This window comes from Vidua macroura, chromosome 9 (genome assembly GCF_024509145.1).
Source record: "Vidua macroura isolate BioBank_ID:100142 chromosome 9, ASM2450914v1, whole genome shotgun sequence".
Lineage (NCBI taxonomy): Eukaryota > Metazoa > Chordata > Aves > Passeriformes > Viduidae > Vidua > Vidua macroura.
In genome coordinates this window covers 28248673-28275768 of record NC_071579.1, presented here as the reverse complement: position 1 = coordinate 28275768, position 27096 = coordinate 28248673, and the positions used below count along the sequence as shown (strand labels likewise).

Sequence of the window (27096 nt, the reverse complement as noted above, 5' to 3'; positions counted from 1 at the left end):
TTCTCCCACATATTGATGGGCACAGTACATCAGAACAGAGAAATGCTCTGGTTTTATGGGTGTTTGATGTATTCCTCTCACCTTGCCTCCACCTGAGCATTGCAGTGCTCTGCAAACACTTGTGAGTAGTACAGCAGTGCTGTGGAGAGGGCAGCATCCCTGCTGACACTTGGCAGCTGGAAAAGCTGTAGCATTGGAAAATTGATTTCTTTATGTTGACTATGTCTGTGATAAAAACTGAAAGGTGGACCTAAAATTTTTGTCAGCTTGTTCTGGCTTTATGCATTTTTTTCATTAGTGCTTTTCAGAGCAGTTAAACTTCGTCCTGTTTGTAGGTACATACTAACAAGGTTTTGTGGTTGTTTTTTTTTTTTTTTAACAATGCAATAAAACTTCAAAAATCTGTTTTCTTGGCTAAAAAAATGATGGTTATTTTGTGAAAATGACTTATTAGAGAGGCATGAGGTGGAGGTAGCTGCCTGGTCTGCTGGTGTCTTAGAAAGTCTGATCCTGTTGCTTGTTGAAAGAAACAAGACTTTGGGGTTTTGTTTCCTGAGTTATACTGGATTCAAGAGCACATAATGTGATTTAGTTATGGTGAATAGATTCTGTTGGTAGCCTCTTGTCAAAATCAAATTAACTAATTTAAATTATGATTTGACTGTAATTTCATTACTAAGGCTGCCAATTAGAATCAAAACAAGTCTTAAACTCCTTGTTATTTTATGTAAAGTGACTGGTATGGGAACTGTCAGTGGCTTTAGTTAAACAGTGTTTGATGAGTTAATTAGCTGAATACTGCATGAATACATTTTGAAGCTTTAAACTGTGACCTTTTGGCAATTAAAGTTAATTCATATATCACTTTTTGTGCTAGTCTTTGTTCTGTGTTACTCTTCAGTAGAAGGTTTTATGCTACAGATTTAAGCAATGCTTTATTGATCAGATGTTGAACAATTTTTGTTTATTCAGCCTTGCAAGCAAATCTAGCAGGTGCCAGGTCCCCAGAGAAGGAATCTTGAATCAGTGCTTGAGCCTGTTCCTGTGAGGGTATTTCTCCTGGGAGCCTCTGTGTGTGTTTAGCCATAACTGCATTTTCACACCTTGAAAATAAGCCAGAAGAGTCAAGACTGTTAGAACATGGGGATCTTCAGGGCTTTTGTGCAGTAAGAAATATATCAGAAGTCATGGAAAACCATATTAAAGGTTTGTCAGCAAAAGTTCGTTAGTCTCACTATTTCAGCTGCAGAAATATTCGCAGATTTATGATGTGCACTATGACTTCCTACTGCAGAAAAGAGTGATTGTAACAACCTTTTAGACAGTTTATGTTTGGATGACCTATTGGTTACCAGGAATAGGGTTGGGGTTTTTTTTTGCTATTCTACGGAAGAACATCTGTACAAATCACTACCATGCTGGGGGCCAGTTAAGTCTGTTCAGACAGAATTGCAGAGTCCTGGTATAGATCATCATCAACTGGCAGACAGCATTCTGAAGTCACCTATTTGAGGGGAGGAAGATAGCTCTTTTTATATATTTATAAACAAGCAAACAAACCCCATGTAATTCCCCAAAGCCAAGACTGAGAAATCACTTTTTGGGAGGCTGACATGGCCTTGGATCCCATTTACTTCTGCATATACCATAATTTTTCTTCAAAATCCTGTATTTCCTCCATGGACCTTTGTCGGTCGAGTTTGCAGTGACATTTCCTGAGCTCCTCGGTTAGAGAGCATTAATTGTGGATATGTGTTCAGGGCTGTGTTGCATTTGTGAATGTCAGCAGAGAAGTGAATTCTCCAGGCTGTGTTGGAGCGTGAGATCTGTGTGCAGATCTCCAGCCAGCATAAGATGATGCAAGAACTGAGCTGATGTTTCACCTTGCTGCAGCAGCTGCTGGTAATAAATCCCTCACTTTAAAGAGCAGTGCCCAAATTGATTTAAAAATTGGGTGGTGAACAGTCTGGGCTTTATCATGTGCAGAAAGGCACTAATTATGAAAGAGCAGCAGTAAGTCTTTAAAGAGACTGTTTCTTGTAGTGGATTTGATTTAAGAAACACAACTCAGTCTGCACTAATATAATGTGAACATAGCTGTAATCTCCCAGAAATGCAGAATGTTAAATTTATTAATGGCTTGGAGGGGAATTTGGGTTTTAAACTGCCTGGGGGTGTGTTTGAGGCTGTCACAGGTTTCACAGTAGCTGTGAAGCTATGTGGATGAGATGTGTTCTAAAATTAATAAATGAACTTGATACTTTCTGCACATGGTTTTAGTAGCAGAGCACTGTCAAGCAAGAAGCCTCATTGCCTCTGATTCCTGGAAAGTGCCAAAAGCATGCTCCTTCAATGCAAATAGTTCCCATTACTATTAGGGCAATATTCCAAATACCACACTCATTTTTTGTGTAAAACCATCTTTTCACTGCACTATTGGTAGACTCAATCTAGCAATAGTCCAGATGTGTTCTAAGCATAATTTAGGATAATGTGGGAACTGAATGTACAGTGAAGAACATGTATTATTTCACTTTCCATATGAATTTCTGTGTCATGGACCCTGGCAATCACTTGTGTGGAAACAGGCAACTAATGAGCAGCATTGCTTGGATGCAGATGGGAAAACAGAACAAGAAGTGGAGCTTTTCTTCTACAGCTGAAGGTCTGCATTACTATTCTGCACCTCTTTAGATACCAGTTGCTGTCGCAGCGTTTTGTTAATGTGGACACTTTCCTCCAGGGAATGAAGCAGCTTATTGCTCTCTTTCTGTAACATTTGTTGAAATGTTGCTTTCCTTGGCTACAAGTGGAGGCTGAACTGTAGACCTTAAGTGCCCAACAATTGGGTGTTTAGGTTATACTCAGTCTGTCTTTACTATACTAAAAGTTCATTCCTGCTCTGTTACTGTGAGCACTTTCTTTATAACTGCATACTTGTTTTCTATAGGAAATGGTTTTGTTTTCTGCATGGGTGTTCTTTACAGCAGCTTTATAATTAACAGTTTAATTCCTAAAAAATGCTTCTGAATAATTTCAGTGTCTTTTCATGTAGAACTTCAAACAACCCTTCTCCAAAACCTGAAGTATTTAAACAGGGTGTGATTTGCTAGATGGGAATTATATCAGCCTTCCATGCACAGTGCTGGATCAGGTGACCACAGTTTCTGAAGCTGACATTCAGGTCTGCTAAAATACAACCTCCCATAAAGACAAACTGAGGACAAAGTGTTTCGTAGGGGATTGGAGAAAGGCAGTGCTTTATTTCCCCAACACCAATATGTGTTTTTTCTAAGCAGTGTTCTGATCCTATAAATTGTCCTGCTGCTCTGCAGAACATTAGTAAGTCCAGCCTGCGTGCTGTCCATGAACTTTAAAGGTTAAGCTCTGCACGATTGCTGTTCCCTTGGCTTAATAGTTTTGAACCATTATGAAAGTGAATTACACATTTACTTTTTTAAAATGGGTCTAATCCTACAAGTAGCAAATGCAGTGAGAGAGCTGGAAGCACACTTGTGTTCATACCTTGACTTTGTTCTTGGTATACCATCTCCTCCAGAGTTCAGTTCTTTCTTTTGGTTTATTCCTTTCCAGTTGTTCCATTCACTTTCCTGACACTGTCTGGTTTTTACTTTGGAACGTGTTTCCTGCTTGTCCTTTCTCCCTCCATGTCCCTGGCTTCTTTCTCAGTGGGTTCTTGTTACCATCACTGCTCTTGTTTTCCACTGTCTGACAGTGGCTCCTGCTCGCTGCCAGGCCTGATCCAGACATTCTGTCCTTTCTCCTGCTGGCTTTGCCTGCTGTTGTGGAGACAGGGAAAGGTAGTCCTTGTGAACTCTTTGACACATTGGGTACCTGGCATCTATGGGAGGTTAAAAAATAAACAAAAGAAAATAAATGAATAACTTGTCTACTCTTTCTGTGCCGCTGCTGAGGCAGTTACCTCATATGGCACTTAGTGGAGAGCAGGGGGTAATTCTGTGTCCTGTACACAGAAATAGCTGCTCTTTAGTGCCACGAGCAAGGAAACCTCTAAAGCTTAGCTGCAGTCACCTGCTTGCCTTTTTCCTCTTACCTTCCAGAATATTTGCCAGTAACTCATTATGACTTCAGGAGAAGGATAATTACATTAACTTGTTGGACAACTGTATTTGATGTAGGTTTTTCTTTAGATTATTAGTTAGTAAAAGAAAATCTTGATGTACTGAAACAGTATCCTGTATTTCTGGTGTGATGGGGTGCAATGAACTTCCCTTAGAGTAAACTATTCCCATATTTTACAGGAGTTGTTGAACAGAGGATTAATGTGCAGATCCATGGAGATCAAAATTTGTACTCTACAGTCTCCCAGGGACTGAAAATACTTATCACCTGGTTCTGGGATCTGATATGCAATGGAACAAGATTTGCTGCTTAAATAGGCAATTAGTTAGCAATTAGTTATGTAAACATAGTAGTTATCACCTCCTTGAAATATATCCAGGTATGTAATCCCTTCAAATTGAAATATTCAATTCTACTTTGAAAAACACAAGCAGCCTCGGGGTTGAGAATTTGACATGCTTGTTACAAGCACAGCTGCCTTTTCTAAACCCTTTAATGTGTCTAGGAAACTGTTTTGCTTGAACATTTTTTTTTTCACCCGCAGAAAAATGATGAAAATGGGAATTGCTCTGGTGAAGGGATTGAGTTTCCAACAACCAACTTGTATGAGCTGGAGAGCAGAGTTTTGACAGATCACTGGTCCATACCCTACAAGAGGGAGGAGTCTCTAGGCAAGTGCCTAATTGCATCCACCTACCTGGCAAGACTGGGTAAGTTCCCTTTCACAATTACACAGATTATCTGTTCAGAGGGTGTTGCAGACAGAATGTTGGGCAGTTGTGTCTTTCACTTTAATCTTGCTGCTGTTTACTTACACCCTGCACAGCAATCACATCTCTGGGCAAGTGTTTAACTAAAGTTTTTTTTCAAAAAGTGGTACACATGTTTCTTTATGTTCTAATAATTGTGGGAATTACATATTTTCTGAGCTAAATTACTGACTTTTTTTTTCCATTCATAAAAGCAAGCTGTCATCTCCATCCCTACTGTACCATTCTTGTAAAAGTGGTTGCTTTTCCTTGGTGAAGTGCTTATATTGCATTAGATTGATTTTTACTCTTCTTATTCAGTACTTTGGCTGGTTAAGAGTGTTATGGAGGCACCACACCCAACAACTGGTGTCTAATGAGAGTACAAGATAGTTTTTCAGTGGAGCCTGATGGCAGACTAAAGGAATGTTGTCATCTCTTGGAAGAATAGAAGTTGTTAAGTGGTTCTGGTTTGCTTCTCTGTTTCCAATCTGTGATAAAAGGCTGTGCTTTAATTTGGTTTTGGAGGGAAGCTGTGAAGCATCAGTAATGTATGAATTGTAAACTCTGAAGTTTACAAGTTACTTATGGTGCTGATAATGCTTGAAAAACCTGTAAAAGGTATTGGGAAATTAATTCTTACTTCTGAAAGGCAGGTTCTCTGAAGTCATGCTTTTTGTGGCTTAAAAAGCATGCTAGTTATGAAGGAACAGTAGCACATTTACTACTGCTAGTTTGGCTTGGTGTTCCCTCAAATTTGCAACAAGGTCTCTGAGGTCATCTTCAAAAGTAATTTTTTAAAAATACTGTTAAAAAGCACTCTCTCTCCTGTAAAGGTCTTTCTGATTCTGATGAGAATTGCAAGAGGTTTATGGACAGATGCATGCCTGAAGCATTTAAAAAGGTAAGTAGGTACAGTAGGCCAGTTCAGTGTTTCTTTGTGTTGTTCGTGGTGGAAACAGTGTTTTGTAATCCAGACTTCAGGCAACTACTGAATGGGTTGTTAGATTAAAATCACACTCAAAATATTTTCCTAGATTAAAATCACAGAAATCTAAATTTAAATCATACAAGGTCCCAGTTCTGTAACTCTGGCCAGCTTCAGCACTTAGCTTTTTTCTTTTTTTTTTTTTTTCTCTTAAATGAAGAGCCCTGTAGTAATTACTAGAGCCCAAAGAGAGGTTTAAAGACCCTTGGATATGGCCACTGGTGGCAAGTTCATGGTCAGATTTCCACTAACTATACTTTCTGTTATTTCTTCAGAGGGTTGCTAAACTCTTTTCACAATCCATTTAGAATTTTATCTTTCACCTCAGTTCTCAATGCCCTGTGTTTCTCTGGCTGTTCTGAATTTATTCTACAGAGCTCCCCAAGCTAATTGACTTCCCACTATTCCATCCACTTTAGGTGCTGCCTAAATTTCCTGCCCAGTATTTAGACCATAAGTATAAAAACATGTACATACCCTTTAAAAAGTTGCTTTGTCCTAGTATTAAAGTACTGAGAAATATAACTTCATTTAAGGAAGGCAGAAATTTAAGGGAAAAATTAATTTTCCTTTTAATTATCAGAGTACTAATATTACATAAAATAGTTTTACATCACTTGGTATTTTTTGCATATGAAATAAACAATGTAGATTGTTCCTCCAGAAGGATAATCTGTAGAAATCTAAGTTCAGGATGTGCTGAATTACACTTTGCTGAGATGTTTACAAGAAACTCTATTAATGGTACAAAAAAGTGACTGTATTTAAACTATTAAGATTTTTATCTGCTTCTGTTCAGACACAGCAGAAATTAAATGAAATTTGCAGATGGCAGCCAAGTGTCCTTTATAAACAACCATGAAACCAGATTTAAAGAACATGTTTCAGTAGGTGGAAGCAGCATTAAATACCTCTTTCTCCTGGTACATGTGCTTTGTTTTCCAATAGTAGCTGCTCAAAAAGTGTGAATTGGTAAATGGTCGCCTCAGCTGAATCAGTGCAGCTTTATGGCTGCCTCTTTCAAGATTTAATAGTTGTGTGTTCAATCTGCAAACAGATTTGTTTCATATTAGCTGTTCTTTGCAAAGGTTACGATCTCTCCTAGTGCATGCAAATGGAAAACACTTCAATAGATTTTATTTTCTGTCATAAACTGTGATTTAAGGTGTTCTTCCACAAAATTACAAATTGAGTTAACTCTTAAGCCATTAGTGCAGAAAGAACAGCTGAAAAACACACCAGACAGTGATGAGTGCATTGCAAGGAAACATTTACTCTGAAAAAACAGTCTCAGGAGTTGATCATTGTGTCCTTGTTTGTGATTGTGCTCAGACTTTTAAATTTTTTTTTTCCTTGCTAGCTGTTGACATCCAGTGCTGTTCACAAGTGGGGAACCGAAATCCATGAAGGAATCTACAACATGCTCATGCTGCTGGTGGACCTGGTTGCAGAGAGAGTCAAACAAGATCCTATCCCCGTGGGCCTGCTTGGTGTGCTTACAATGGTATTTGACCCTCTGCAGTTTCTAATATCTGGGTATTTGGCATTTTGTATTCATGCAGTTGATGCTTTTTCCAACTTTTTAAGTTGTAGTTCATTATCTTAAAATCTGCAGCCATTACTTGCTGCAGATATTTTACATCCTGTTTGCAATTCAAAGGAGTGGGTGCTGTTCAAAACTTCTGAAAATTAGCAGTTTAAAAAATATATCACATTTTTGTCACTTTGCTGTTTATTTTTTAAAACTGATACTTTGAGTTCAGTTCTCTGTTTTATGGACCTCTGGCTCCATGGTTATTGGATATTGTCTGTACAGAATAAAGGCTTCAAAATGCTTTATATGTTGAGAACTGAGAGGCAGGAGCAGGGGGCTTGTATTCAACTTTATTTTTTGCTAGATCTTTAACTGTCAGCCAGGAGAATGCTCAGCTGAAATGATAAGCAAGATAAGTTCTGAAAGTGGCATAAGGCACCTGTTCATTGCCATGGGCTTTTCTTTGAAGGCATTTAATCCCGACAATGAATATCATTTCAAGAATCGAATGAAGGTGTGCCAGAGAAACTGGGCAGAAGTCTTTGGGGAGGGGAACATGCATGCTGTCTCACCCATATCCACTTTTCAGAAGGTAAGCATAGCCATGCCCTAAAAATTAATTTTAGGGTGGATGTCTTTGTCTCAGATAATATTATTTGTTTAGTAGGTATTTGTAACACAAAGTTTAAATGCATCACCAAGAATTACTGCAAATAGATGTGGTGTGTATGTTCGCCTGTAGACATTAATTTGTGCTCTCAAGTTGTTCCAATTCTGTGTTAGAGGCTGCATTTAGAAATGGGTGAACTTTAATGTCTAAAGTAGCACCACAATCTGTGTGTTGCTTTAGACATGAAGCACACAATGTGTGGATCTGTGTATCTAAGGACTGACATCTGTGTGGTTGTTGAGTGTGAAATGACCAGGATAACTCCCAAGTGTTTGGTTCTGGTAGAGAATTCAGGCTTTTCTGACAGCCAAGGATAAAATATCTTCAACTCAAACACACTGGCAAGGAGGCAGTTTTTGAGGTTTGCACTGTCTTGTCACAGTTGTTCCAGATGGGTGGGTCCAAAACAGCATCATGATTTCTCCTTCAGAAAACAAGTTTGTGGCCATAGAAAGAAAATTCTACATCCACTGCTTTGGGAAAGTAATGTTCCACACTGCTACAGTGCTATAAATACAGTTGCTTGTGAGTCAGCAGCCACAGTGTGATCTGTTGCCACAGCACATGGGCAGTGATGTCAGGCAGAGTCCAAAACAGGATGATGCTCAGGAGAGCCAACCAGAGCTCCAGCTACACTTAATACAGGAGCTGTTACAATCATTGTTTCATTTGTGTAATAGTGCATCCATTTGAGCTGTGGGTTAATGGGCTGAATGTGTCTGTCCAAATGTCTGTTTCAGAAGACAAATGTTTAGCATTGCTGTTGCAGCTGCTAATTTGTTTCTATTCTTATTGTTCAAGGAACCTCATGGGTGGCTGGTGGATCTGGTAAACAGGGTAGGTAAATGTAAACCAGAAATGTTGTTTGTCACTTGAATTCATTGGTATTTGGAGATAATTTCTTCTCCCCTCCCTCACCTAGCCCTGACTTGTTTTTTCACTCCTCACTTTTCTGACAACCATAAAAAAATTAGTTTGAGATTTTAATCCTGCCTTGTAAAATATAGCTTGTTGAGTTGCTGCCTTCTCCCTTGAGCACCTTTACCCTAACGTGGTATCTATGACTAGGGGAATTTGAGAGCCCAGCTGAGGCTGCAATAAAAGGTTTCCCAAGCAAAAGTGCCAGTCCAGTCAGCTGTTGCTGTGTGTGCTCTGCCTTTCTTCCCTCTGTCCATTTTTACTCAAGACAGAGTTTCTAGCTTGATGCTTACCCTGCTACTGTGTATAATTGCATTGCATTCCCCAGTGTGCCCCTGCATTCCCATGAAAATATAAAGCTTTGTTTGGATGGGATGTTCCATGGTAAAGGACACTTGTTGGCATCTCAGGAGCTGTCAGTGGAGTATTTTCTATAATCTCTTATTTAAAAGGTAAATACTGTCGTTCACTGTGTAATACTGATTATTTTATTTCAGTTTGCAGAGTTGGGTGGATTTTCAGCAATTCAGTCCAAACTCAATTCTGAAGATATTGAACTTGGGGTAAGTCCATCTTCTGTCATGAGACTTCTCCCTTTCCATTTTACCCTTCATGTAGAACCAGCAGTGTCCCTTTTGGCAGTGCTTTTACCTTTTCTTTGGTACCAGAGCAACACTCCCACAGAGCCCTGGAGAAGTGCTGTCAGGCTGGAGGTCAAATGAGGTTGTACATAAGATTCCTGACTGAAGAGCAATTAAGACTTGTCAGAGAAGAGGAGAAATTAGTGTACCTTTCTGCTAGCATTCAGCCTTCTGGTTAGACATCAATCAAAGTAGTTTTGTTGTATTTTCACCAGTATGTCCCTGGTTTTCTGTTTACTGCACCCATAGCTGCATTTAGCTGCAAGTGAATTGACTTCTGTCATTTATCACAGAAATCACTGTTTAAGGAAAAAAATCCTTAGGAAGACAGACAGTGTCTAATCCTAAACAACTTTTCAAGAGCAGTGTCTTAAAACTGACTGGTTCAACAGAGCTAAGCTATTTTTGGTGATGAAGTCTAACTTGGTTAGTTTTAGCTTCCTAACCTATATTCAGGAGACTTCCAATTCTTTCAAGCTTTGGAGAATGAGGAGGCTAAAGGAAAACTATGTCATCTGGAACCTTGTCCCCCAGTATAAAATCAGTCTGCTTTCAGTGACATGCCACTTGGAGGGTATTCAACTTCTTTTCTTGGGGTATTGATATTTTCTGCTTCATAAAGAGATAGGTTCATATGTGAGCTTGACAGAGGAATAAGGAAAACCTTGATTTACAAGCCAGTTCTGTAATAGAAACTTTGACTTGACGTTGTTTAATGATTAATAACTGTTTGCTTAGGAAGGAAATCTGGGTCAGCGTCACTTAATTTGGGCCTTGGATTGCACTGCTGCACGCTCATTTCCACAAGTCTTGATCCAATGTGAAAAGAAACTGATTTTGATATTATTTATTGGCAAACAAATGCTTTTATAAATTTAATTTATTGGCGATAGATACCACTTTAAAATCATGCATTGAAGAGATCTTGACATGTATATGACACATTTACAAAAGCTTTCTCCCACGTATTGCTTTGGGAAAGAAATTTGCCATATGGCTTTAACCTTAAATTTTGCATTCACACTTCTGATTGCTGTAGAGAGCAAGCAAAATGTGATATGTTCCTTTCCGTCTGTTTATTTCTGTGACTGAAACAGGATCTGTCAGAGAACACTGAACAGAGTGATGAGAGGACCAAGATTAGTGAAAACTGGGAAGGCATTTTTTATTTCAGACAAAAATACATAACACATACTGTATGCCATATATAATATATAGCACATACTCTACTGTGTGCCATAGAGTAAATCTTTCTTAAACCATGTGTTGTTGTAAGGACTTGCACACCAAAAACAATCCTTGCAAGTGACTGGAAACGCGTAAGTGATATTTGATCACCTTCATTTGCCTTTTAAGCTATGGATTACTAACTATGAAAAGATTCCTTAAATATGCACCTAAATACTTGCTCTCTTTCTTTCAGGCAATCTCTGCATTAGTTCAACCATTTGGAGTTTGTGCAGAGTATCTTAACTCTTCTGTAGTACAGGTAAAATGTCTTTGTTATGACTTGTAAGAGGACTGAAAATTAATTTCCAACTGTGTTGGTGTGAAACTGGTGACTAATTTGAAAAGCCTTCAAACCTCACGTTGCAGAAAGTACAAGAACCATTTTGAGCATGCTGAGGTGATGAGTAAAGGGCTCAGACAATGTTCAGATTCATTTTCCAAGCAATCATCTGTAGTCGTGTATCTACATCTGCAGCAGTGAGAAGCTTTACCACTGCTATTAGTAAGCCACGTGGGGAAAGAATCCAGCCTGAAGGATGAATTTTGCTTTTAGTTTAACTTTCTGGCTGAGATCAAGGACATGGATATGAGAGTTTACACTGCAAAAAATGTGGCACAGGAAAAAAATTCGCCAGGATCTTTTCATATGTGCAAACGTACTCCAGGCTTCACTCCTGCCCTCACCACCAAAAACTGTTGACTTAAGTGACTGAAAGACTTTATTTGAAGAGAATGTAGTTTAGAAGCCCCTGGGAGTAAGAGAGGCACATGTACCTAATAACTGATGTGTTTTTAGAGGGCAGTTAGTCTGTCTCTTTTTGCAAACCTGCATTTCAGACCAAACAGTGGTCTGAAATGGGTTCATACTGTAATTGCTTTTTATTTTCCTGGACACAACTACCATGATAGCTTTATCTTTGGTGTAGGTGTTGCTTTATCTCTATGGTAGTGGTGAGCTTTCAGCTAAATATTTCCTTTTGCTGCAGTCACGTCCTTCGAGTAATGCAATTGATTTCAGGAAACATTAAAATGATTGTCATGCCTTTTCTCACGTTCTTTAGCCCATGCTGGATCCAGTCATTCATAAAATGATTAAATATGTACAGAATGTAGAAGAGAAGGACTTGAAAGACAAGGTAATGTTTTACATATTAAATATTTAGGAAGAACTTCTGCGTGTCTTGGAAGTGCTGTCAGTGTAAATTAGAACAATAGCTTTCTTCTCACTGGCAAGAATACAGCCTGTTCTGAATTCTGACTGAATGACATAATGAAAATGCATTTATCCAATTCCATTCAATACCCTTTTCAGTAAATATCTGGTTTATGACTCTTTTTTAAATATTTTGCCGCTGTTGCTATGAAATTTTTGGTTTTGTTAGACCCCTTGTGCAGCATGCTGAATGCTCACTTCTTTGACTCAGATATTTACTGACTTGCCGTCTGTTAAATTCATATTACTGTTGCATTAGCTGTTTGCTTCTGAGAATTTGGTAGTAAAGTGTCTGTGTAACTTGTGGCTACTTCCTGCGTTACCCTGAATTTGGCATTCAGTTCCATTAAATTGTGTTGACTTTTTACTTAGTTATAAATCGTTAATTTTAAACAAGAAAGTATTCATATGTTGTCGAACCAAAGGAGAGCAATTTACCAAATCTGAAGCTTTAACCAAAGGTTTCATTATCTTAAAATTCCTACTGTACAAGTAATACTTTCAGATGTACCAGGTACTATGTTTTGATTAACCAGTCTGTTGGGTCACTAAACCTACTCTTTGTGAATCACTGACATCCGTAGTAGAATAGCAAAAATACCAATGCCTCTGTTTGTCCCTTTTTTGTTGTTTTGTTTCAAACAGAGACTGGTGAGTATCCCTGAGCTCTTGTCTGGGATCAAACTGCTGTGTATGCGCTTCCAGCCTGACCTGGTCACTGCGGTCGATGACTTGCGGCTGGACATTCTGCTGCGCATGTTGAAATCCCCCCACTTCAGTGCAAAAATGAATTCCCTCAAAGAAGTAGGTTGGCTTTTTGTCTGTCTGTGTGTGTGTGCATGAGAGCATGTGTTTGGGTAGGATGAGTTGTTAATAAGCCACTGAAACCATAGCCTTTAAAAAAAGAGATGGTGCAGTATCTCCTTGCAAGCTATGTTGCCTTAGCAAAAGCTCGGTTCAAAATAAACACCAAAACAAGTTAATATAACAGGAGTTGTTTATAGCATTGGTAGCCACTGCAAGGCTTCCCAGTTAGACACAGTTTGAGAAGTGCACTATTCTAAGAAATGCAATTTTAGATTGATTTATAAGCAGTGGTCTATGCTATTCATTGAACATTCACTCTGGGATAATCCTGAGCATCCTGAGGTATATCCCATTTTTTCTCCTTTCACTGAGAGGAAACAGAAAAAAAAACAAATGGGACTTAAAATCTATATTGATGTCTCAATCCACTCATGTCAGGTCATTGTACTACATAATTGTAGTATTTTATATGTATTTTTTTTTACAGTTGTATGTGGACAATGTAGTGTTTCAGAGTCCGTCTTTGCTGCTTTTTTCCTTCTCTATTTATGAGAATATTGAGATGTTAAACCTCAATGCTGTTTGGTTCTTAATCATAAATGCTATGTATCCTTGGTGAATTTATAAAAGTGCAGCTTTTGAAGATGTTAGCAGAAATGTGCTTTTTCTCCCTCGAGTGAGGAGCCTGTATCAGTTCAGTACTGGATTAAAAGTAGGACACTGATTTGAGTGTAACAAGCAGAAGCCTGAGATAACCTACTTCTGGCATATCTGTAGAAAGATACCTGGCAGCACAGGCCAGCTTTTCTATGTCAGACTGAGAATAAGATTCTGCTGCATCAGAGGCTGATGACATGGTGTTTCTGGTTAGGAATTTGCCTTTAAAAGGCTTATTAAAAAACCAACACCCCGCAAAAAACAAACAACCCAAAAAATCCCAAACCCCTTCTGTACTCAAAGTATTTCAGGATTCACACTTAAGCTTCGTCATGAGCCTTTTTGAATAGATTTCACTGTGTGTGTGTGATGCAGGTGGGAATTTTTTGTTAAAATCTTGCATTTTGCAATTTTTAGGTAACGAAATTAATAGAAGACAGCACTGTGTCCAAGTCAGTGAAGAATGCAATAGACACAGACCGACTGCTGAATTGGCTCGTGGAGAATTCAGTCCTGTCAATTGCTCTGGAAGGTAAGAACTCCCCCAAAGCCTTTTGGCACATGCTTTGAATGACTTAAATTGAAAAATCTCATCTCTCCCTTTCAATAGACTTTAATGAGCACTATTAACCAAAGAGTTCAAGGTTTTTGTTGTCTCCAAAATAAAGTAAAATCCTGCAAATTCTGTAACTATCATCTAGTCCTCTGTTTGACATCTGTGCAGATGTCTTCTGCTGTGCTTGGGGTATTTTACTCACAGTTTGTATGTTGTTAGCCTCTAAAAAAGAAAGAAAAGAGGTGTTTTTCTCCTCAAGTAGTAACATTCAGTAGGTGTGCTATCAGATGTAGGAAGCAAAAAAAAAAAAAATAAAAATAGAAACAGCCTTGTTCTGTTTCTTTGTACTGATCTTGTGTGTAACAGTAAAGAAAGATCTTCCAAATGAAGATAGCTTTGTTCTCTTTTAAAATAATTACTTCTTTTATATAAATTTAATGTATCTAATACTGTTTGAAATGTATTCATTGAGTTGCCTTTCTTTGTTTCACAGGTAATATAGACCAAGCACAATACTGTGATCGTATAAAGGGAATTATTGAACTACTGGGCAGCAAATTATCATTAGATGAGCTCACTAAAATTTGGAGAATTCAGGTAAGCAGTCAAGACTAGGCAGGTGCTTTTAGACTCCTTACAAACAAACATTCAAATGAAGGGATTTTTTAAAAATAAGCTGTACATCTCTATTGCAATGTGGAGGTGTTGAGATTTTAATTAATGCAAAGACTTCCTTCTACTTCTTCTTTTACCATGTGAAATCAATTGTTCTGGCAATTTCTTGTATCACAGCTGCTAAATCCTGTGATGAAGTTCAATTCTTTGCAACAAGTGTTAAGGGACTGCAAAAGTATTTGACTTGGCATAAGAGGTTGTGAGCCTGAAACAGGTGACAGGAATATTTGTCTAGACCAAACCAGGATATTAATGTTTGTGGCTGGAGGTATGGGTTTAAAGTCAGAGTGTGACTTTAAAGAGAGTGGTCTCCATCTGTATGAATTCCAATCTACCTTCCTGTACAGACATATAATTGACTGACAAGTCATCTTTTGGCCTTCAATTTAAGTATATTCAACTTATTACTGTGTAGGGAAGGTGGTTTGAGTGTTTATGTAAGTGACACATGGAAACTTTGACAAGAAACTAATCTTCCACTGCAGGAAATGGTTTTCTTCTCTGTGCAAATGTTGATATTTTAGACTAAACTCACTGAACACTGTCAGCTCTGCAGCTTGTGTGGCATGGTAGCAAGTCTTTCATGCTTATCAAAGCTGAAATGTGATTCTAGTTCCCTCATTTTTATTGTTTAATAAAAAGCAATACTTCCTCCCCCTCTCTGGCTGTTGTTACCATGGTGCTCCCATCCGTGTGGGAGGAGATTTTGTATTGCTCATTTTTGAGTAAAGCCTGGAAGAGTTTCAAAGATTCAGCACCTCACACATGAACCTCACCAAGCAATAGAAAAGGTGATGTTTGTACTGCTGCCACTGCAGCAGCTTGAAGCTGCTGTAATCATGGCAGACTTGTAGTTTTCTGCTTTAGAATGAATTCCAAAGACTTCTCAGCCAGGGAAATGAGGAGCACAGACAGTTTACTCTGAACTTATGTTTCTACCATGTCAAAAGCTGCTCTTCTCACTCATTAGTGTGAATAGTAGGATAATGCTTATATGAAGGTTTTTCTCATGAAAAGGCTCATATGAAGGCTTGTTTGGGTTGAAGACTTACCTTCTGTTTTCCTCCTTTTCAGTCAGGGCAGTCCTCCACTGTGATTGAGAACATACACACCATTATTGCTGCAGCTGCTGTGAAGTTTAGCTCTGATCAGCTCAATCATTTATTTGTTTTAATCCAAAAGGTAAGTTTTCACATGAATTTACATTTCTTAGGAAGAGAATTGGTGAGATGTACTTGTGCATCCAGCCTACTGAAAGGCAAATACCTTGAATACATTTGTATTTTCTATATAAATGGAAAATTTGCAATTAAAAAAACACTTTTACTACTAACTTTTATGTTAACCCAGAAGCCTAATCTGCTACTGTCGGAACCCAGGGTGTCCCTCAGACACTCTTGGATGTTCTGGGCTCAGGGCAGAGGCCTCTGAGACCCTGGCAGGCGGCCAGGGACCCCTGTGGTCTTGAGCTTGACCCATGGAACAATTTACCAACTTTGCAGGAAGAACAAGAAATCACAAAAGTTTAGATATTATAATAGAAGTAGTCACAAGGTGAATGGTAGGATTTTTTAGTGCTGTACAGGGGGGTTTTAGGCCTTGTACAGGGGGGTCTAAGGTTTGTACATGGGGGTCAGAGGTTCTAAGATGGAGGGATTTGGGCGTGCCCTGTCCTCCTTCTTTCTTCTTCCTATTCTCCATGTTCTTGGTGATGTTGGCACTCACAGATTGGTTTAGAGTAGAAAGTCACTGTTCAACATAGGTAGTAGGTATTGGGGAAAAACTATAAACACCTAATACGTAATATGTGATATAAAAGATGGCACCAGCCCCTCGGGGAGGGGAGAGAGGAGACAGCCAGAGACGGGGACAGACAGAGTCAGGGACAATGTCAGGGAGTCTGTGTGCCTTGAGATAACATGCAATAAACTGCCTTGAGACCGGACGACTGAAGACTGCTGAGTCTTTCTTTGAAGGCACGGGTTGGAGGAGAGACTTCACCACCAGCCGGAGTCACCCCAATCCGGGGAAGGCTCCGACATGCTACTATATTGCTAATTGGCTTGGATTTTAAGTACATTGGGTAGCCAGTCCTAAGGGACTTAAAGTGAAATTTTATTATTATATTTAATCCCTAATGGTATTTGAAAAAGAGTTGAGCAAATTAGTGCTGTAACTCCCAGCAACAGAAATAAGGAAATACTTATGGTGGAAACATACTTTTTTATATTTTGATTTTCCTGCAGTAAAGTAATTGTGGATAGTATTTTTGTGTACACTTGAGCTATAACAGCCTGACAGAGGTGCTCTAACATTGATTTCTTTGCTGTCCAGAGCTGGGAGACAGAGAGTGACCGAGTGAGGCAGAAGCTGCTGAGCCTCATTGGGCGCATTGGCCGAGAAGCACGAGTGGAAACAACCACTGGCAAGGCAAGTGGATGGTTTTCCTTTGGAATTTTGATTTATTGAATGTAGAGTTGTAGCCACTGTACTTCCTAGGTCCTGACTATCCCTGCCCTTCTTCCTCCAGGTTCTGGAGGTACTTTGGGAGCTGGCTCATCTTCCAACGTTACCGTGTAGTCTTATCCAGCAGGCCTTGGAGGAACACCTGACAATCCTCAGTGATGCTTATGCAGTGAAAGAGGCAATCAAAAGGAGCTACATCATCAAATGCATAGAGGATATTAAGAGGGTTGGTTTATTATTTTATCTTTTCCAAAATGAAATCTTATCTAGCCTCGATGTTGCCCTTTTCTTTCAAGATGCACAAATTGTGTGTCCCATCTGTAAGTTCTTACCTTGGGGAGTCCTCGAGAGGGGTAGGCTTTGTGTGAGCCACTTTGTTGATCATGAGACTCATAGTAAGTCTCTTGCCTTTGTTTTAAGCAAATTTTCAGCACAAGGAGTGATCAGTTTATGGGAAACTACCAGGATGGGCCCAAGGTTAGAATTTGCAAATGGAACCACTGTAAAGGTATGTCAGTATTTTAACTGTCCCTTTCATGTGAAAGCCTAGATTAGTTTATTTTTAGTAAAGCATGTGTTCTGGCATGACTGTTAAGTCTCAAAATGCAAATCAGTATTTCAATTGTAGTAGTTTTGTATTTTAGTTAAATACTTAACTCTTTTCCTGTAACATAAAGAAGCCATTCCAAAAGCTGCCTGTACTGTTTCCTGGTAGCAGCAGAGATGTGCATGGCTTAAAAGACTGCGTATATTCTCTCCTGCACTGTTCACATAGCAGGCAGTTTTTCTTCAGGCCTGCAGGAATGCTCCTGTCTTTTTTTCAGCCTGTAGTATGCTGTAAATAAAGAAAAAGGCTTGTACTTGTTTTGTTAATTTCTTTAATGATAAATTAGGTTTTGTCTGTGTTGCAGCATCTGTAGAGGATTTAAGATGTTTAAGAGGTATCATATGTTGATTCTTGATACTGATCACACTTCTGTGTGTGTGTTCATGGATATGAATTTCAAATCTTGGGTTCTCAATGTCTGTAAAAGTTATAGTTTTTTTTCTTTTGGATCTTCTCTTATGCTTTCTTAATCTCATTCCTTTTCATTATATTCTGGCAAGGGCTTTTACATAGGTGCTGCAGTGGGAAACACTAACAAAAGCTGTAATTGTAAACTAGAAGGCATTGGGGTAAGCATACAGCAGACTTGTAAAATACATAGTGTTCTTATTTCCCTTCATTAGGGAAATGAAGACATAAACTGGGAGGGAATGTAATGTCAAGGCAGCTTTCTCATATTTGTGAGGGAGTCTTCAGTGGACAGCTCTCTGTTATGGTTAGGTTCCTTCAGCCTCTCTGAGTGTGTAAGTGGTTTTGGGTGTTGTCAGTATTTAAATCAGACATCACTTCTCTGAACAAGCAACCTCAGTACTGGTCTGTGTGGTCAAACTTTACAGAAAATGAAGCCTCCCAGAAAAGTGATGAGCAGTTCTAAAAATGAGGTAGGAGGGTTATTCTTTGTAGGATCTCTTTCAAAATGCAGCTTAAGTATCCTTTGCTTCCTATCAGGGAGCTGCTTGCAGCACCAATCAGAAATTTCTTGTCTCTTAAGCCTCAGTAGCGTTTGAAATTCCTCCTTTTGCTCTTGCTTTAGCAGTAAGTAACATCATTTGACTGGATTTGCCCTTTTATGCCCTTTTAGACCTGTTTCATATCCCGTAATTGAGGAAGGTGGTGGTTATCTCTCCCTGGTGCAACTGAGCTCTTTTTGGCTACTTAATTTGCATGTTCTCTAGCAAGGAGCTGGCACTTTGGGCTTAATCATAGGGATAGCAAAATGACATATGTGTGTATCAAGGGACTTGTTGTAGAAAGTGAAGAAGAGCACTTTGAGTGTGTTTGAAAAGGGAGCAAGAACAAATACCTGAAGCCAGCAGAGGTGGTAGCTGTTCTTTTGAAACAGCAGCCTTAACAGATATCATTAGGTTTCCAGAAGTCTGAGAGGAAGGTTAATCTGTTGTTGAGCATGTACCAGATGTGTAATTGTTTTTACCTTTCCTGCTACCAGTCATCCCAGCACAATAATCCTCAGTTTGTGTGGGTGGTGCCAGCCTTGCGTCAACTCCACGAAATCACGCGTTCATTTATTAAGCAAACTTACCAAAAACAAGACAAGGTAAGGATATATGCTGACAAGATTGTTGAAACTTTTGTTGTGTCTGTGTAGCTCAGCCAAACATGGAAGTTTCAATTTAGGAAAATAAAAATTAGCTAATAAACAATTTTAAAAGTAGTTTAGTGATGTAGCATAAACAAACTGTTGGAGTGGAGGTGCTGTGCTGTCCCTTTGTGAGAGAGTGTGTGTGTATGTATAAATCTGTTTGCTGTGTCAGGACTAATTTGTTTTATTCTCAGCTTTTTGCAGAATAATTAACAGGCATGTTTGTGTTAAGAAATGAACAATGGCTAATGTTTAGACCAACTGCTTTGTAATTGAATTGACATTGACTTTTGGAAAACAAACTAAACTACCAGCAATCATGTGTGCTGTAGAGTGGCTGTGTGGAGGTGTGGGACTTTGCAATCTGCAGCACTTGTGTTTCAACACATGCTGAAAACACCAGCATCAGGGGGGTTGGGTGCTTGGGAGGGAGCAGCTGACTCTGAGTGGGGGTACATGACTCCTTCTGGTAAGAGATGCGTGTCTGTAGAAAAGCAAATTGCTGTACGCACGCACCTGTTTAACTACTGTTTTTAAAACTTCTTTTCTCTCTTTTATTTTATTGCCAAGAGCATTATTCAAGATTTAAAGAAAAACTTTGAAATAGTGAAGTTGGTGACAGGAAGCTTGATATCCTGTCACCGTTTGGCTGCATCTGTGGCAGGCCCAGGAGGGCTGGTGGGAGCAACGCTGGTGGACGGCCGATACACTTACCGGGAGGTACCGGATTTTTCTACCTTCTTGTTTCATTTTTGAAATTCACTGGTGAATAATGATTTCTAGTTCTACTATTTATACATGAAGGCTTGTTTTACCCTTGTTATTATATAGAAGAAAGCTGTGTAAACATTACACAAAATTACACAAGTTCCTTAGCAATATCTTTACCTGGTGAAGAGTAGATCTCCCCATCCTAGGATCTGTTGTTGCCAAGCCTGTGCAGCTTCCAGCTTCTTCACCAGCTTCAGTTCCTGGTAGAGGTGATAGCCTTGAGTGTGTTGTGCAGCTCTTAATACCTGCAACAGATTTCTAATTAGCACATAGAAGCCACACAAACAAATAGCAGTTTGTTGCTAATCCTTTGATAATTATTTTTTCCACACTGGTTTTGACTTAGTGTCAAATAATATCACCACCAGCAAAGTAAGAGCAAATCCAAGGAGATTTCAGTGTTTATTTTTAGAAAGGTAGCCACAAAGTATGTTTAAAATAGACATAAATCTCACAGTTTCTGTTTCTAGGCTTTTCAAAGTGTACTGTTGTTTGACAACTAAATTTGCAAAAAAAAAAAAATAAATAGAATGCTCAGAGCACTTGCTTCAAAAAGAAAAGTCCTAAGCTTGAGTTTTTGTTTCCTCTTTCTCAGTATTTGGAGGCACATCTAAAATTTTTGGCATTTTTTCTGCAAGAAGCCACCCTTTATTTGGGCTGGAATCGTGCCAGGGAGATCTGGGAATGCCTTGTAACTGGCCAAGATGTTTGTGAGTTGGACCGAGAGGTAAGGAGAACTTGAAAAGTTGGTTTCTGTGGTTGCAGAAGGAATTTCAATAGATCATGAGTAGCATGTGTGTTTGCTGAGACATGTGGAGTGTGAGTAGCAAACACAAACTAGTCATGCATTTTATGCTTTGTGTAGGCTACAGCAGCCACTGTTAGGAGTTCACTTATGGCCAGGATGCTCTTTTAACATTGACAAGCATTTAACTTTTTTTTGGTAACATTTAACAAAATTTGACTGGAAGAGGGACATTGGCTGGGAGATTAGTTGAAGATGCTGGTTTGAAAAGGGGTACCTGGAGGTTGGTGCAGACATAAGGATACATTCATTATTTGGGTGAAAGATGACTATGAAGTACCCTGAAGCTGCAATGCAGCCTCTATAACATGTGAGGTTACCAGGAGATGAGATTTTGAACCTCTTGCTGTAGATAAAACTTCTGCAAGATGAGTTCCTGTGATATCTGACATAGTTTGCTGTAGAAAACTAAAATATTTGATGTGACAGCGGGGTAAAAATTATGTCTGCCTTTCATTCACAGATGTGCTTTGAGTGGTTTACAAAAGGGCAGCATGATCTGGAGAGTGATGTGCAGCAACAGCTCTTCAAAGAGAAAATTCTTAAACTGGAATCATATGAAATTACTATGAATGGTAAGAAAATGGATTTGGTGAACAGATTTGGGGTTGAAATATATCCCAGAAATTTGCTTCCTAAGCCTTCAAATCAAACATCTAACCAGTTCTATAAATCAACGTAATAAAGGGATCTATCATTTTGAGCTTTATTAGTTCTAGAGGGAAAAGTTCATCTCCTGTATTTGATAACTTTACTTTTTGAACATTGAAACTAAGCCTGACCAGGAAAAAAAAAAACCAAACCACCAAAAAAAACCCTACACTTTTTTTTTCACTTTCAGGTTTTAGTTTATTTAAGACATTCTTTGAAAATGTGAACCTGTGTGACCATCGGCTGAAGAGGCAAGGAACTCAGCTGGTGAGTGTGTTCTGGCAAGTTTGTTCCTGTGTCCTACCTGTGTCCTCTTAGGGACAGGAGGAGGTGAGACAAGGATTGTGCAGCAGCTGTTTGACATGGTCATGTTTGTATTAATAAGCAGATTGTCCTTGTAGCATTAACACTGTTAAATTCTGAAGCTAAAATTCTGACAATTAGAACAGTTAAAGTTCAGCAATTGAAAGCTGGAAGCAGGTTTGTAGCTTGTAAAACTTTGCAGGAGGAAGGGCTGAACTATTTTTTTTAAATAATCATGGATTCTAGCGTGCAATTCTTTTCTTCTCCCTAGCAGTGAAAGTCTTTTTTTTAAATTATTTTTTAGTTTTCTTCTTTTCATGGGAGTTATACTTAACATATTTAAATTCTAACCTTCTATAATTTTTAACTGTAATCCTTCAGTGGTTTTGTTAAATTAATGGTTATATGTTAAATAGTTTTCTGTAGGCATTTTAGATCTTTATCACAGAGAACTTACTTCAAATGCAGAATTTTTTGCCAAGTATCATAGCAGGTTTTGTGATGATTTATTGTGTGGTTAGTTACCATGTTGACTTTTTTGAAACTAATTCCATTCCAGATTAAATTTCTCCATGCTTTTAAATTTTTTAATTTTTCAGTTGGCTTGACTGAGATTGTTCTTTGGAACTTGTTTATCCATCAGTAAACGATTTTTTTTTCTTGTATAAATACACAAATCTGCAGCAGTTGGTTTAACTTCACACTGTGCCAAAGTTTGGCAGCATGTTGGAAAAGAAAATTTTTAAGTTTAATCAAAAGATGCTTTTCCAACAGTTTTGTCCCTGTAGTTCTTGTGTAAGAAATCCAGTCATGTTTTACTGTTTTTCTTCCTTGTGTAGAGCGTAGAAAAACTGGAATTAATAGGAATAATTGTTCTTCCTTGTGTAGAGCGTAGAAAAACTGGAATTAATAGGAATGGATTTCATTTGGAAGATTGCAATGGAGTCACCAGATGAAGAAATTGCTAATGAAGCTATTCAACTGATAATAAATTACAGCTATATTAATCTAACTCCCAGATTGAAAAAGGTAGGCATATATTTGTACATAAATGTGCTTTGACATTCATAAAGTCTTGATACTCTGCATGTTCAACTGTGTGATTTGTTGGGTTCTGTCAGTTTATGAGTAGCTCCCATGATTTTAGTTTAAGTTCTAATTAGTTTTGTACACTTTATCTTTAGGATTCAGTATCACTGCACAAGAAATTCATTGCTGATTGCTACACACGATTAGAGGTAAAGGGATACATTTTAATTATTCTCGTGCCTACATCCTTTTGGTTCTGTTTCTTAGAATAAGAATACTTGTCTATGACAGTTCCATTTAAAGAAAAAAATTCTTTCCACAAATATTTTTTGTCCTCTGAGCTTTCCAGGACATCCTGACTGTCCCTTGCTCTGCTCTGTGTTGCAGGCAGCCAGCTCTGCACTCGGCGGTCCAACATTAACACACGCTGTCACAAGAGCTACAAAAATGCTCACAGCAACTGCCATGCCTACAGTGGCAACCTCAGTTCAGTCTCCTTACAGGTAGGCTAACCATTTAAGGAATAAATATGACAGTAGACATTTGCTCCCAGCTGCTTCCCACAAGATTTTGAGTGCTAATTTAAATTCTCGGTAATTGTACACTCTGGTGGTTCCTCAACTGAATATTCCAATTGCTATGCAATAGGAGTTCCAGAGATTTTTGGGAAAACTGTGTTTAAAAACAAAAGAACAAGGAAACAAAGAAAACCAAAGCCAAATAGACATTAAGAAACCCCAAAACAACGGGTCAAAACCAAAAAAACCACCCGGCCTCCAGCCTGCCAAAAACCAAAACCATCCAACAAAAACAAAACAAAAAACCCCACAGGTTATTACCAGCCTATTAATCATGAAATATTTCTGAGACAGTGGGATTTAGGTGTGGTTCTTCTTAAATTAGGAAAGAAAAGGTTGTTTTTTCAACCTTAAGCTTAATTTAGTCATACATGAATATGTGTAACTTAAATATAAGAGCACAGGGTGGGACCTTTAGAAACATGAGTCTTCCTCTGAATCTGGCAGCATCTCAAGCAGTACAACAGGAGCCTCTTGGCCTGTTTTTCTAGTTCATTTCTGCTGAATTAACTCCCAAGTTTAAGGAGGTACCTTCAAAACCAGACAATTCATGGTAGTTAACCGTGGGCGTTGGAAATTAATCTGCGAGACAAGTTACTCTTGTTTTCAATGTTTATCTTTAGGTCAACTAAACTTGTAATAATTGAGAGACTGCTGCTGTTGGCAGAGCGTTATGTGATAACAATAGAGGTAAGATGTGTAATTTCTACTAGGCAAGGCTAAGAACACAACTTCAAATTTTATTAAAAAACAGTACAAGTTATTTAAACATGCAGTTCTAGTTGCCCACCATCACGGAAATGTCTTTGTTTTCAAGAGTGATGTTTACTGTCATCCTTCTCTTCCTGTAGGACCTCTACTCTGTTCCCCGAACTATTCTACCTCATGGTGCCTCTTTCCATGGACATCTTTTAACCCTTAATGTTACATATGAGTCTACCAAAGATACCTTCACCATAGAGGTAGGTGTGCCCAGCCTGTGTGTGCTGTGGACTGTTGGTTATGTAGCCACTCTTGGTGGGTTTTATGCCTGGACTGAATAGAGTAAGATGGTTATAAAGATTCCAGTCTTTACCTGAAAACTCTTCTTGAAAATGTTAAAAATATGTACATGGAAGTGTCTGTGGACCAAATACATTTAGATCATTAAATTCCAGGATGGGAAAAATAAGTTTTTTGCTCACTGTGGGTGTTGGAGCATTTCTGTGCTGTCCTATCCTGACATTCTTATGAACAGCACTTTTACCACCCTATGCAGGAAGACTCTTTCAGAAGATTTTAATTTTTCTTGGCATTTACTGCTCAAGCAGACTTACTGAACCAGTGTTGTTTAATTTCACAGGCTCATAGCAATGAAACTGTAGGAAGTGTCAGGTGGAAGATAGCAAAGATGTTGAATTCACCTGTGGAAAATATACAGATATTTGCCAATGACAGCCTGGTATGTTAACCACAGAGAATTCCCTTTCTTTATGAATGAGTCTTTTCCAGAACTAAACAATAAATATTTTCTTGCAGCTAACAGTAAACAAAGATCAGAAACTACTCCACCAGCTGGGCTTCTCTGATGAACAAATCCTTACAGTAAAAACATCAGGAAGTGGGACTCCATCAGGGAGCTCTGCAGATTCCTCAACCAGTTCCAGCAACAGCAGCAGTGTATTTAGTTCATCTTATGCAATGGAACAGGTACAGCAGAATATGACCTGAAGCCTTCCCTCAGATTTTTCCTGAAGCAGGGATAGAGGGAGGAGAGAGTAGGAGCTCCAGTAAGATCTTCCAATCTTTAGTAATCTGATTTTGCTTTCAATCTGCAATTGAAGCAAATCATCTGAACACACAACTGCCTTGTGCATGCAGGTTGGATTTTATAATCTCTACTGTCACCTATGGTGTTTATTCATCTCTGTAGGGACTTTTAAACAAATAGGACCCATCTGGTTTAATTTTGAGACTGTGTATTTGTTGAGGGTACAGATTTCCACATTTTCACTACTAAAAAGCTGCAGTCTGAAAGTAAATTAAGAAGCATCAACTGGCACGTTCAGAGCACTCTTGGTCTCCTTTGTATTTTGCTTGTCATAACAGCTGACTTCAAAAACTGACTGTTAAAAGGGAAATGGAATTATGTAAATGGTGTCTCAGCCTCGAAAGTAGCTGGGATTTCTGTGGGTCAGGTTGGCATCTGAGCCACTTGCTTCCGTGAAGAACTCTGTTAAATTTACGTGTAACAGAGAAGGAAGAAAAAGACCTTTGTATTTCTGCTTAATTTTCAGGAGAAATCCCTCCCTGGAGTCGTCATGGCTCTTGTGTGTAATGTGTTTGATATGCTTTACCAGCTTGCCAACCTGGAGGAGCCAAGGTAAGCAGATTAAGTGGTTGCTAAATATTAAAGAATTGCTCCCAGTGCCCACTTGGAGTACTCACTCCACTGTGTGCAGGCATCCACCAGGCCAGTGTGGCTGAGCCCTTGTTTTGTGCATGTAACTTCTGATTTCTTTTCAGGATAACACTGCGAGTGAGGAAGCTTCTGCTCTTGATTCCCACTGACCCAGCTATTCAGGAGGCTCTTGACCAGCTTGATTCCCTGGGAAGGAAGGTATGGATTAAATAATTGATCATGTTGAGCTACACAAAGGATTTTACTACCAGGTTCCTTAAATTACCTGTCAGATTATTATACACAGAGGGTTTGAAACTATAGCAAAATAATGTTCATTAAATCAATGTTCATTATTGACTATTTCCAAGCAGCCAGAGGTGAGAGGGTTATTACAGAGGTTGTAGGAAATGGTTTCCCAATTACAGCAAAATGGAGAGTCTCAAAATATTTCTTCTGTGGCTTTTTCCTCCTAGAAAACACTGCTCTCAGAATCCAGTTCTCAGTCCTCAAAATCCCCATCTTTGTCTTCAAAACACCAACATCAGCCCAGTGCCAGTTCAATTCTAGAAAGTCTTTTCAGATCTTTCGCTCCAGGCATGTCCACGTTCAGAGTGCTCTACAATTTAGAGGTAAGAAAACAAATTTGCTGCTTTCTGTGTTTCTGAACAGCAAGTGTTAAGTATTTCTATTTTTTTTTGGGCAGGAGTCCACTGTGATGGGGGTCATTATGAAAAATGCAAATATTGTGACACATTCTGCTTTTATGCATGTGGTAAATTTTACACAGAACGAAAGGGACAGAAAGTTTTCTTTCAGAGACTTTACTGAGAAACCAGACCACCCTTCTTTGTGTGATTTGTAAGGTGGAAGAAGTGTTTGAAGTAAGTGGAGAGGAGCAAAGGCAAATCAAATTCTTACTGTTTAGATAAAATTCCTGCTTGAATCTCTAGATCTCTGAGTATGCAATTTTTAGTTTGTCTGTATATAAATATATATATTTTTTAAGTTGGCCCTTAAAAATTAATGGCAGCTATTATAAGTTGGATTGATTATGCTTGATTAAATTTGTCAGAGCTATTATAAGTTGGATTGATTATGCTTGATTAAATTTGTCAGAAACTTCTGTGCTGTGTAAGTTTCCCATGTTCTGTCTAAGGAGGA

At 38.7% G+C, this 27096-nt stretch overlaps 1 protein-coding gene across 1 annotated transcript in view; it reads left to right on the top strand.

The window, feature by feature from the left end:
- USP24 (ubiquitin specific peptidase 24) overlaps positions 1-27096 on the top strand; it is a 62474-nt gene that overhangs the window by 7834 nt on the left and 27544 nt on the right. The window contains exons 2-30 of the mRNA XM_053984983.1: positions 4649-4814; positions 5690-5757; positions 7202-7345; positions 7845-7967; positions 8847-8882; positions 9461-9526; positions 11028-11093; positions 11896-11970; positions 12693-12851; positions 13929-14043; positions 14561-14664; positions 15817-15924; positions 17077-17172; positions 17273-17434; positions 19263-19370; positions 19986-20135; positions 20782-20913; positions 21455-21566; positions 21833-21909; positions 22834-22974; positions 23130-23183; positions 23362-23477; positions 24176-24242; positions 24404-24514; positions 24895-24993; positions 25071-25241; positions 25829-25914; positions 26058-26151; positions 26409-26564. Coding sequence (XP_053840958.1) covers positions 4649-4814; positions 5690-5757; positions 7202-7345; positions 7845-7967; positions 8847-8882; positions 9461-9526; positions 11028-11093; positions 11896-11970; positions 12693-12851; positions 13929-14043; positions 14561-14664; positions 15817-15924; positions 17077-17172; positions 17273-17434; positions 19263-19370; positions 19986-20135; positions 20782-20913; positions 21455-21566; positions 21833-21909; positions 22834-22974; positions 23130-23183; positions 23362-23477; positions 24176-24242; positions 24404-24514; positions 24895-24993; positions 25071-25241; positions 25829-25914; positions 26058-26151; positions 26409-26564 — 3162 coding nt within the window. The remainder of the gene's footprint in view (positions 1-4648; positions 4815-5689; positions 5758-7201; positions 7346-7844; positions 7968-8846; positions 8883-9460; positions 9527-11027; positions 11094-11895; positions 11971-12692; positions 12852-13928; positions 14044-14560; positions 14665-15816; positions 15925-17076; positions 17173-17272; positions 17435-19262; positions 19371-19985; positions 20136-20781; positions 20914-21454; positions 21567-21832; positions 21910-22833; positions 22975-23129; positions 23184-23361; positions 23478-24175; positions 24243-24403; positions 24515-24894; positions 24994-25070; positions 25242-25828; positions 25915-26057; positions 26152-26408; positions 26565-27096) is intronic.